Below are 12,686 nucleotides of genomic sequence, written 5' to 3'. Positions count from 1 at the left end.
AGAGTAGTTGAGTTATTGCCGGCATCATTGCAAAATTCCAAATTCCTTCACGTACTACTGCTGGGAAGGCAATGACAAACCTCTCAGTATAACCCTTGTTCAGGAAGCTGCTTTGGCAGCACCGCCACTCTGTGAAGAGTATTGTATATCAGAGATATATATATATATATATATATATATATATATATATATATATATATATATATATATATATATATATATATATATATCGATATTGCCACTGCAAATATTCATCCTTGGGGGTGAGGAAGGAAGGAAGGGAGGGGTAGGTGGTACTCTGATGCTCTCCTGGCCAGTTGCAGAATCAGTCAAGAGTTGCCAGAAACGTCTCCACATTTTTCAGGTGAAAAAGACAGAGTCCGGGAGCAGTTGGGTGTGACATTTGCACTCTTTACCTTGTAATTGAAAGCAGAAGGTGCCTTTATGGAACTGCAATGCTTTACATGTTGCAGTTAAACAAATTCTGGTTTTTATTTTGCATTTATGCTCTTGCCTTCTCTTCTATCTACCTTTAGATAAGATTTGTTTTGAGAAGGGTTTTTTTCAGCCTGACAAATTGGGAAGCGTAATCAAATCTAATAATGGAGCCAAGATGTGTGTCACGATTCCTATCTTGGTTCGACCATTAGATTGTTGAACACACTACATGGATCCCCGTGTTTCTGCTGCTCTGACGGTAGCAGCCTGGCTTTCGCTTCAGCAAAATGGCATCGGGGATCAAATTTCTGTTGCTTGAATTTTAAATTCCTGTGATTGGCCATAAGAGGTGGAATCATTACTTCCATTCTGTTTCTTTTATTTTAAAGGTCTCTTGTTCATATTTTACTTGTTTCTTTTTGCCCTGAATTGTTAGGGTTCTTCAAGATGCATGTCAAATTTTCCATTGTTTCACTTGGCTTGAGAATGAAAATCTCCATCATAACCTTTCTTCATTTGCTTTGGATCCTGTAGTATTTATTATTATTATTATTATTTTTTTTTTAAACGTGTTATCATTATGGGGGTTGGTGTGGTAAACTAATGTGTCAAAGGGCATTTTCTTTCATTGATATTCGTTGGAGGAGTAATTTATGTTCACAGTATGAAAGTGTGTGAGACTTGCTTAACTTTGTGTGGTTCCATTGTTTGGGGTTTTGTCTAAATGTGCCAAAAAGCCTTCGGCTTTTCTTTACCCACTTGTAATCTTATTCCTTGTTTTTCATGTTGTGAAGGTCATTTTGAGATGAAGTTATTTTGGGAGTGTTATTGTGGAGAACAAGATATGATAGTTCAAATGTGCACTTTTCATCAATTGCAGAATACCCCACATGCTATTTTGAAGATTTACCTTAACTGGTATTGTGCAGTTATGGAGCACCAGGTGTGGAGTTCGGCGCTCGGTACAAGGAAGTGGTCTCGATCATGCAGCTCCATTTCCTACCTGGCCAGGTAAGATTTCTTGTTCGGGTTGAGATGCATTGAACCTTCAATATCTTGTACAAAATATAGGCATGTACGTTTATCAATTTTATCCCGTGCACGTGAAGTGAAAAGCGGGGTTAAGAAATTTGTTCATGTCCGTCCATCAGTCCACAAACATCTGTTTATGTTTCAGGAACCACTTAATTTATGTTGAATACTGTTGGACTGACCCTGCTATTCACGGGGATACGTTCTTTAAAAATACTGCAAATGTCGGGGCATTGTTCCAATGGGAAAAAGGGGGATAGGTTCTTGACGGTTCGTGGTTCAAAAGGGAAAATAAAATGAAAATGCGAACACGCTCGTTAAAAACCATGAAAAAACCACCGAAATTATGTGAAGCACAGGGCCACGAATGTAGAAGCAGGTCACATTTTATCAACAGCGAATACATGGGGTCTGCAAATCTTCGAATAGCGGGGTCAGACTATTATATTTTGAACACGAATCGGAACGTTTATCGGAAAACAAACCTGCCATTTAACAGTACTTTGTCTTTTAATTTGTCCTGATTGCACATGTGCAGAGAGGTGTGAGATAATATTTTTCTACTCTGTCTGGCAGTTAAACAAAATTGAAAATCATTCCAAACAGGAAATCTATTGTTTTTAAGGACGTCATAAAAGGACACAAACAGGCACGAATAACCAATGTAATATGTTAGATATAGTGGTGTAATCGACCTTGCGTCAACAGCGGTAAGTTTTGGAATTAATTTATTCATACGACTTTTACAATCTTAATTTATTTAAATTGAATTATACACTTGAACTGTAGAATAGAAATTGCCTTCTTATCACTTCCAAGAACATCCAATTTTGCAGTGCATTACTTGGAAATGTTAAATAGGGTGGTTTGTAAGACTGCTTCAATAGCGCAAAACTTTCGGAATTTTTTTTCGTTAATTTGAATTGAAGTATACATTCAAATACTGCATGGGGTAACGTGTTCTATGAACTCTCATTTATACAGTATGCTATCGTTCCGAAAAAAAAAAATATATTGACGTGCTGAAATTTTGATTCTCCTTTCAATATTATAAAGCGGCCAATTTAGGATGTCAGAGTTCAAGCATTAATTGTGTAAAAGGAGTCGTATTACAGTATTAGTAAAATAGGCCAGAACCACTGAAATCAATACAGAGAGCACCAAGTAGGCTGAAAGTTGTGCTCAATTTATAGAAAACTTACTTTTATCATATTAGTTTTGCTGACGGGACTATGGAGGGACGGAGTGACAGACAGAGAGAGAGTTCGGAGTTCGGAGTTGAAAGGCGGGGGGAGGGATGGAGAGAGCGACACCTCACCAAAGGTCGCTATACAGTATTGTGAGGGGAGGGGTTCTTGACTTGCGTTTGCTACTCGTGGCACTTCTACCGAAGTGAGGGGCGGGGGAGGGGGTGGTGGAGCGTAGGATGGGATTGACTGAAATAGGGTATGTTAAAATGGCATGTTAATACAGCACATGGAGACTGGCCAAAGATGTCCATGGGGGATGGAGAGGAGGGAGGGGTTTTGGGAGGAGGTAAGCATGAGGGGAGGGCAAGGGAAGGGCGACTTAAAACGTGCCCAAACAACAACATTTTCTTTTAACCCGGTATAAAACTGGGTGGGAGCATTTAAAACACATGCTATCTGCCTAGCAAAGGCCTGCCTGGATGCATGCGTGCTCACCCATGCAGTGACCTTTGCACCCCCATCCAGTCGGCTCACTCCGAATTTGATTCGTACATGTTACAAGATGCGGAAGCTGTTTTAAATTCTAAACGAAACCGTCGGTCCTAAACAGTGTCCCCTTAACAGTTATGGTGGGGTCAAGATTCAGGGGGAGGGGTGTGGGGTGAGGTGAGAGGGAGTTTGAGGGTGGTGTTGGAGAGGGAGTGCGAGGAGTGGGGGTGGGAGTGCGAGTGGGCTCGGGGTGGGCGAGAGGGGGTGAAGGGTTGTGAGAGGAGAGATTGAGGAGGGGAAGAGGGTGCGTATTCTGGCAGATGTGATGTCCAGTTTAATGTCTATCCGAGAGGCGGCACACACTGATTAATCACCCTGCCTGTAAAACACCGCGATGACAGTTTATAGCTGGGTTGGGATTCAAACTCAGGCTAGATAACTTTTTCTCGCTCCGGAGATGAACCATGCTGTGGTATCGCCATCGAAACTTGAAAATCGACGAAATGTGACATTTTTACATGTACCTGTCTCTGCGGAAGTGACGGGTTGTGCAATGAAAGAAGATCTTCCAAAAAGTGGAAACGTTGTGTAAAATAATGTTGCACATCTTCAGTGAGCGAGCATCGCCCGACGTGCTGCATAACAGCACGGGGCCAAACACAGCCCTGTGGGCGCCGAACTTTGTTCAAGTCGGTATATATATATATATATATTTATTCACTATGCCTGGTGTTGGCTTAATGGTTAGGGTGGTGGGCTTGGGATCCTAGGATCCTGAGTTCAAATCCCACTCAGCTGTTGAATTAATACCAGGTTTGGTTGACTGCCTGTCGTCCTTCCGTGGTCGGTAAAATGAGTGCCAGCATGCTGGTGTACTGCATCGGAGTGGCGACCCGTTCAGGATTGTGTCCAATAGCAAAGGAGACTGCTGAGGCAGCACCAATGCTCTGCACGGAGTATGGTCCCAATGGATAGATGGATGGATATATTCCGGTGATGGTGCAAATATGGTAGAGCACTCGCTAAGTGGCTTAAGCAGTCAAGTACGCACTCCAATGAAGTGATTGATGAGGAACGGCTGGCTTGGAAAGTGATTAGCGATCGCCGATCACTCATATAAGCATCATGCACTCAGCAGGAGAGCTGTTGATATTGCCAAAATTCCTGGACAGGTTCAGACAAGTTGGGTTGGGTACATAACAGGAACAAGTTGACAAGTTGATTAAAATTTAGTTCAGGCCCGAATGCAGATCTGGCCTATCAGTGGGCAACAAAATCTACCGAGTGCCATTGCAGTACAACTTGTCACCTTTAACCTGTGGAATAAATATCTCACCTGTGATAAATGTGGAATGGAGACGCCCGGAATGTCAAGCAATGTCCAAATTTGACAAATGAACACTTTTTTTTTGTTGCAGTCGGAAATACTGCTGAAGTTGATAAAGAAGTTTAAATTTTGAAATTTGGTTGAGATTAAGAGATTCTCGAGGTTATGGTATTTGTGGAAATGGAATAAAGCCACGAACACTGGCATCTCCTTGCATTTATAAGCGATTGTACATGCAGCGATTCATGGGTATGATTTCAGTCAGATAAGTGGAAAAAAGTAAAGAAAAACTTTATCGTTAAGAAATCATTGGTTGTTGTCTGTTCCAAGTCCAGGCATTGTTGAGCAGTCCCAAAAAAATTGCGAATTAAATCCCAGTGAGGTAACCAAGGATGAGCCTTGATAAAGGATATTTAAATAAGGCTGTCAATTATCTTCAAATGGGTGTTTAAATTAACCCAAACACCTAATTTTCACTTGTGCACTACCTTGGAGTTCCCTTGGTATGCATGCAAAGTTTGGGGCCCCTAGGTTTCATGGTTTTGGAGTTGTGGAGGAGACGGACGGACGGACGGACTGACACACACTGACATTTATTGGTATAGATATGCAAGATGACAAATTTTCTCACATGCTTGCATTCGAGTTCTCATCTCAATTTGATTGCTTGGAAATAGTGTGTAAGAATCAATTCAAGATGATATGTGTGTGTTGTGTATGCTTTGTGTTTGTTTTGTGTTCGTGTTGTGTGTGTGAGTGCGTATGTTGTATCGACTGCCAACGCTGGCTAATTGTATTGTTGCGGTTCTACAAAAGGCAATGGCACCCAACATACAGTGATCCCCAGGCAGTTATTTAGTTTACTTTTGTGAAGTTAGACCTTCCCCTCATGTCTAGTGGGTTAACGGGATGAAGTACGTTGTGGGGGTCTTCTAACTATCTCCATCTCCTATTATGATTTCTAATCCATCCTTTCCTTTTTGCCATGCTAAAAATCTAACAATCAAGCATACACACCATGCAAATGCGATGAGTAAAAAGCACACGACGATGCATCCCATGGCTTGGAACCAACAAAGCACACGACACACTATACCGCACGCATATTGCGTGCCATTAATGCATTCAAATCTGCGTGCCAATTTCCAACCGGCATCTCGCCTTTCTTCATCCCTTCGCTCACCAAACCTCACCACTTCGACCACAAACTCCTCCCGCACATGGGAAAAATATTCCCACAACCCCCTCGTACCTCTGCATTACTACAATTCGCCACTATACAGAGGAGTGCTGCACGACTCAGGCTGTCCTCGGACCGCACGATGCGAGGCCGAGCAACGGATGTTAATAGCTCGACTGCATCTCACCGGGGATGTCCCGGGTGAGCACGCGGGATTGATACGATCCTCGTCGAGTCACCAGAACACAGCAAGATGGGCGGCGAGCAGGGGTCGCAGGAAGGGCGATCCGGGAGTTGGTACGGGGTCCAGGTGTGCATTTTGGCTCATGAGAGGGGGCCCGTGGGTGACGGGTGTGCATTGCTATTCGGCATTGACTGCATTCAGAGCACGTTCAGCGCCAGGGTGTCAGCTCATACCCTATGTTGAGTCGGGAGCTCCGGGCCGTGTCGAGCCGGATGAGACCATTTCCGACCCCAGGAGCCTGGCAGGGCGTGGCTCGGGCTGCTGTGTCCCAATAGAGAAGCAGGATTTAGGTCGCAGCACGTCGCTTTCGGGTTGTCACCACACCCTTCACCCGGGGCTTACAAAAGGTGGAGCCGCTTGCTCTCTTCTTTGCCTCCTTATTCTCTGCTCCTCTCGACTTTTCATTGGCTGCTCTTCGTTGCCTCTGCCCTTCACTGGCTCTTTGTTTGCTGTTGGTGTGCGACTGTGAGACATGCTTCTTCTTGAGCATCAGTGCAGAGCGCACGTTGCCATGAGCCCCGGCAAAGTGACTAAGCCGGAGATAACGCGCCACATCTCGAGGTGGGAAAGCTCAGGCATAGCATCCCATGGAGGTACACTCTTCACTAACAGACCTATACATGACTAGGTTAAGGCTCTTTCACCTCACGCATCCTCTCTCCTCTCTCTCTCCACTCCTCTATCCAGTCTCCTTTGGACACACAAAAGAGCATCGTTACTGACTCGCAATCCCATTTTCCTTTGGCATGACACCGCACCCACCCATATTGCACTTCACCACACCTCTCACTCTCACACCTTAGACACCACTATTCCTCTCTCCTACCTCTCCCGAAGCATACTGGGTTGCGTTGGTCTGCTGACCGTGCCAGTTATTGCGAGGCGCTTATCCTCATCTGCGCTCTTTCTCTCTGGGCTATGTCTAATCTTCCTCGGATGTATGTGTGTGTATATGATGGCGCCTGTCGTAGTTTAAGTTAAGATTGTAGAAGTTCTAATGGGATAAGTCTGCTCTCTGTCTGCTTTTGTAAATTGCTTGCCTTTTCCGCACCCCACAAATTCCTTGCTTTCCCTGCTGTACGTACCAATAAACCCAATTCACTGTGCCACATACCTTTCCTCACCTGATTGTAAATAAATGCTTGTATAGAAATGTTTCCAGCTTGTTTTCATCTTTTCCTTCATTGGTCCACGATGGTTCGTACTCCATTCGAGCCAGGGCGTTATTCCCCAATGATCTGTTTTCTAGCAGTTACGCTCGGCTGCATCTGATCTGATCTGGGTGATCTGGTTTGAGCAAGGCGTACCAAGGGCATGTCCCCCGGTAATTAAACCATTTGACCTTTGGGTAAACGGTCTCAGACGGAGGATCCTAAGTCGCGTGGTCGTGTTATTGGCGTTCACGTTCGAATAGCGACCCACCGCATCGCAAAGTTATTCGTGTGCGATGGCCTGTGATTCCGGAGAGTCTGATGGGAACCCGAGGTTTCTCACCCCTTCGTGGTCTTCTCGCCCCCGACCCCGGGTCGCGACAGTATTAACAGGTAATGGTACGGACCAGAAGAATCTCATCCATGGATATTTGTCGTATTCCTATATTTCCGTGTCTGATTTGCATTCAGGAACAAAATAGTTATGGTTTTAACAGTTTAGAAATTTCTACTCTCGTCTAAATGCTGAAAATTATTTTTAAAAGACTATTTGCATTACAAAATTCATGCTTGCAACAGCAGGTTAAAAGTGCCCACTAAGAAGATCCGAATCGGTGTAAACACTAATTGAGACAGGGGGAGGGGTCTGCGGGCAGATGGATGGGGGGGTGGAGATGGAGGGGGTCACCAAAAAGTTTGTTGATGAGGAAGGGTTGGAGAATGGGTTGGTGAGTGTTAATGAGAAGAGAAAGTTGTGGGATGAAATGAGAAATTGATTGTGTAGATCAAAGTTACACAAAACAGCTGAGCTTGGTGTACATTGAGATAAAGCCCTGGTCTTACTGCAGCTCCACATGTTATTTGGGGAACAATTGGCTCATCTATCTATAATTCCAGCTGTGTGTGTGTGTGTGTGTGTGTGTGTGTGTGTGTGTGTGTGTGTGTGTGTGTGTGTGTGTGTGTGTGTGTGTGTGTGTGTGTGTGTGTGTGTGTGTGTGTGTGTGTGTGTGTGTGTGTGTGTGTGTGTGTGTGTGTGTCCCCGCTGTTTCTCGACAACCACTGGTACCATCTAATTGAAACTTGCCAGGTATATTGCTAGGGACCTGAGTATGTGCCTTTTCAATGTTTGATATTAATCGGACAAGTGCTTCCCAAGTTATGGCCATTTATTTACCAACCAATGACATGAGACGTTGCTGCGTAGGCATGGCCGATGCGGAAGAGATCCTCAGCCGCGTTGCCCATTACTGGTTACAACGTACGGACTTGCTGTATTCTAATAATTTCTCGATTTCTTATGCGCATTTATAGATAAACACAATGCCCCAATCCAGTCGTCGTTTCTTTTACGTCGTTGAAAGTTTTTTTTTTCTTTTTCGTACGGCCACGCACGTACGGCCACGCAAGAGTGAAGGAATGTCCTGTGTGGTTGTTGAGGGAGGTAAACTTGATTTTAATTTGGATTTTAATTAACTCTGTGTGTGTAAGTATCACAGCAGTTGTTACTTCAATGAAAGCGATAATTCGTGGAATGCATTCAGTACGGGCACGCACCACTTCCGGATAGTGATGACTTACTGTATTCTTATAATTTCTCAATTTCTTATGCGCATTTATAGATAAACGCAATGCCCCAATCCAGTCGTCATTTACGAGAGTGCAGGAATGGACTGTGTAGTTGTTTGAAAAAAAAAAAATTTGGGGGGGGTTTGCACGTACAGCCATGCACGTATGGGCACGTACGAGTTGAGTACAAGTTATAAATAATTTTAAACAAACAATTGAATATCATCGTCTCTCGTATTGTATGATGCAGGAGGGAGGTACAGCACTGCACAACGGAGTTCATGCTACCTTACCTTGAAGTGATTTTGTCATGTTGCATTTTCCATGATGAAGTATGCTTTCATTATGCTTCAATATAGATTGTCTTGTTAAGTGCTTTTATTATTATTATTATTATTATTATTTTTTTTTTTTTATACTTCATTTCTCACCAACTTTAAGTTTTTACTCATTTATTCACACGTTTGGTGAGTGGAAGCGCACCATTCTATAAAGTAGCAATAAAATTTTGAGACGAATACTAGTCTGCCTCCGTTAATCTCATCTTTTTTTTTTTTTTTTTTTTTTAAAGGGTCTTGCAATTTGTAAAATATTTTGACAAAAATGTTCATAGCTTGGCATGTTTTGGTGGTTGGTCAAGTTTGTTGATTTGCTAGTTTTTACCTCCATTTAATGGCCATTGTATTGTAGCATTACATTTTATTTTGTGAATTATTATCATGAAGACTTTTTGATTCATTTTTTAATTAACAAGAAAAATGGGACTTCTCATTTAGGGTCGGATTGTGGCGTTGCTGGACAACAGTATAATCAGCCTATGGGAGGTGCTCGACAAGGGTGGCCAATCAGAGCTTACCCATATACAAGACTTCACCCTTCCATGCCAGCCAGGGTGAGTTTGCCATGCTCTCTCTCAAATTCTGCCATGGCCTTTCTTTTTGGTGTTATTATTATAATATTATTATTATTATTATTATTATTATTGTTGTTGTCATTTTAATCCCATCGACCTGCTTTCTTGATGAAGGATGTTTTTCTACTTTTGCGAGGTCAGTATTCAATAAGTAACTGCATCAAAACTCTGAGGCTGTTTCTTCGTAGTCAGTAGATCAAAGGAAATATTGTATACAAGCACATATGTGTCCTAAATTAACAGGACTTGAAGTTGTGTTTTGCAACAGTGTAGGACAAGTATTGGGCTTTCCCCTGTGCGCAGTGCCTTTGTCATCTTGGCAATTGTACTTAACAGCAAATTGCCTTCAAATTATTCTGCTCAGAGTACAACATTGCTCAAGTGTTGCAGATATCCCAGGACATAAAAGAGGCTTTTGTGCACTTATTGTACTAGTCTTCCAGGCTTTGTATATAAATATGTATATATACACTACCGGTCAAAAGTTTGAGAACACCTCCATTTTTCCAGTTTTTACTGAAATTTAAGCAGTTTAATGTTTCAATGTAACTTGAAATTAAAGCACAGAACAAATAAACAATTGCAGTTGAAAAAGAAATCATGGAATTGTTTTGTTGAACAAAATTTAATCTAAAATTTTAACTCATCAAAGTAGCCACCTTTTGCAGATATATCATCCGAACATACTCGTGGCATTCTTTCTACAATGGAAATCAAATATTGTTCGGAAAGTTCTCCCAACACTGTTGCAGAAGTTCTTGTTACTTGTTCTCTGAAACCCATTACTTGTTCCCTGAAAAGGGCCTTTTTTAACAACTCTGAAATTTACATTATTTTTCAGTTTTTGGTAACCTAAACTTGTTTTTTTTTTAACCTCTGGCAGTTTACCGCTTAGCTTTGTACCATTTCAGGTTATTCACTGGACTTGAACTGCTTAAATTTCAGTTAAAACTTGAAAAATGGTGGTGTTCTAAAACTTCTGACCGGTAGTGTATATATGTATATTCCTACTTTGCATCATTGTATTTTGAAGGAGAGAGGAGAGAAGAATATTGTTGGCAAAGAGTTGCTTTTGCATTTGAGAACTGCTGTGTAGTGGTTCTGCCAGGGATGTGTTTTTAAGTCTATATCCAATTGACCATCTGCAGTTCTGAAACCCATTGTAAGAATGTATGATTGTGTACTATATTATCTAAAGGATGCTTTATTTAAATGGACCCCAGTGCCCTGCCCAGCGTATCCCGACCTACGGCATTGTGCGTATCTGCGACGGGTGACAAACTCTACATCGGCTCGGAGGCTGGGTCGGTGCATGTGTTACAGCTGTCATCTTCCAAATTCGATGATGTGCTGTCTCAAGAGGGAGCTCTTCAGAGGTATCATTCTTCTCTGTGTAGAATTTGTTCACAAAATATATTCAAGTAACCCTTAATGTTCAGTTTGTTTTTGTTCAATTTGCAGGCATGGGTAAATAACATCTGCCAGTGTTCTATTTTAATGTTTGTTTGATGTGTCATGATTTCTCTCTTCAGTTGTACCCTGTAATTATTTCATGTTTTGCATGGGGCAGAGGAATTGGGGTCGAGGAGGATTGGAGGGGAGGGGAGGTTGAGGGGAGTCTTTTTTATTTTTATTTAAAATATTGTGTTGGCGGACTCCAAAATTCACGGGGGGGGGGGGGGAGGGGTGGATACATTCATGGAAAATGCCGCACATTTTGGGGCATTTTTCAATCGGAAAAATAGTTTCTCGACGGTTCGTAATTCACAAGGGGAAAAATCAAAATTTTGGTGAAAAACAATGCATGCGCCAATGAAAAACCATGACTACGCGAAGCACATGGCAGGGGTTTCCTTAGAAGCCGGTTACCGGCTACCCGCAGCCGTCTACTCGGAGAAATAATGTCAAAGGTCGCCGCCTACTTTAGCGCCGATTTTTTGATTTTTTTTTGATTTTTTTTTTTTTTGTCACCACAAAATCTCTACACCCCTGTTTTGAAATCCGAGACGAAAACACATTAGTATTTCGATAAGAGCGGGCTTACTTTTACTGTTAGTACTCTCGCCAGGTCTAGCACAAACACTGACCGAAAAATAACACAAGCAGCTAAAACACGCCTCCTGCAAATGAGAGTTCTCTGCTTTAGCCTCGTTTTGGACTGTTGGCCTGATACCCTGATACCATACAGCAATGACCTCAAGAAAATAAACTTTGTAGGCCTCGCAGTTCTGGTGCCGAAACAATGGCATCGAAATGAAAATCCCTGTTTGACATTGGATTTTCGAAGAAGTCCAAAGACATGGGAGGTAAGCTTCTGGCCATCAGTAATTGGTCTAAACTTGCACTCTCGCGAGTGCGACATTGTTGTTGTTTCACGAAACACGTGTTTCACCTAGTCCATTTTGAGCTTTTGTCAAGTGATGCGGCTCCAAAATACACGGTCATCCATTGTGCCTTTTTAATTTATAAAGTAATTAAGCTTAAAGCAGCTTTTGTACATGTTATTATTCGTGGCTATTTGCACTGAAAATTGCCGTTTATTCACTGAAGTGAAGGCCAAGTATGATCAGCGGTGAACTGGCCAACTGAATACTGGTACCGCAGGTACATACATGTACCATAGACTTGCGAACTTTTCTTGACAGTATAACAACACGATATTGTAAGGTGATGGTTTAACAAAATTGGGATTGTGACTGTGATGCAGTATTCACAATTAGACTGTTTGATTGGTTGACTGATTGAAGCTAGCTGACATCAAATAAAGAAATGATCAGAAAACAAGTGAAGTTAAATATATGTTTATCATTTATTTTCAAACAATAAACTAGTCTAAAGTTATTAGTTTGAGCTGTTTATTAAATCAAAACAAAACAATAAAATAATAATAAACAATATTTAACAAAGTAAAATGAAATTGAAGAGGGGAAATATGCATAAAATGAATGAAAGAAAATTTACAAATATAATACTTAGCTTCCCTATGCTTAAATAGTTCATCAGATATTTAGGGAGTTGTAAAGTTTAGGTGTTGTCATTGTTTGAGGTGGCCCTCAACTTCTGGCTTATGGTAGGCCCTTTTGAAAAGCAGTTTCTCACAGTGATGAATGCATTTGGACTATTTTCAGTTACTCCACTGCTTAACATCCAAACAAT

The 12,686-nt window shown here is 41.9% G+C and overlaps 1 protein-coding gene across 4 annotated transcripts in view; it reads left to right on the top strand.

Annotated features, from left to right (window-relative positions):
• The window catches only part of LOC147031314 (lethal(2) giant larvae protein homolog 1-like), a 152,678-nt gene that overhangs the window by 53,542 nt on the left and 86,450 nt on the right, over positions 1-12,686 (top strand). For all 4 annotated transcript variants that reach the window (XM_085861592.1, XM_085861575.1, XM_085861585.1 and 1 more), the window contains 3 exons: positions 1,368-1,449; positions 9,394-9,509; positions 10,754-10,906. In XM_085861592.1, the coding sequence (XP_085717718.1) occupies positions 1,368-1,449; positions 9,394-9,509; positions 10,754-10,906 (351 nt within the window). The remainder of the gene's footprint in view (positions 1-1,367; positions 1,450-9,393; positions 9,510-10,753; positions 10,907-12,686) is intronic.

The sequence above is a fragment of the Eptatretus burgeri genome, chromosome 2, assembly GCF_056783735.1.
Source record: "Eptatretus burgeri isolate ZD-2024b chromosome 2, Ebu_testis_v1, whole genome shotgun sequence".
In the NCBI taxonomy this organism is placed as follows: Eukaryota; Metazoa; Chordata; class Myxini; order Myxiniformes; family Myxinidae; genus Eptatretus; species Eptatretus burgeri.
Note: the sequence above shows the minus strand (reverse complement) of the source record. Positions and strands in the feature narration are given on the sequence as shown.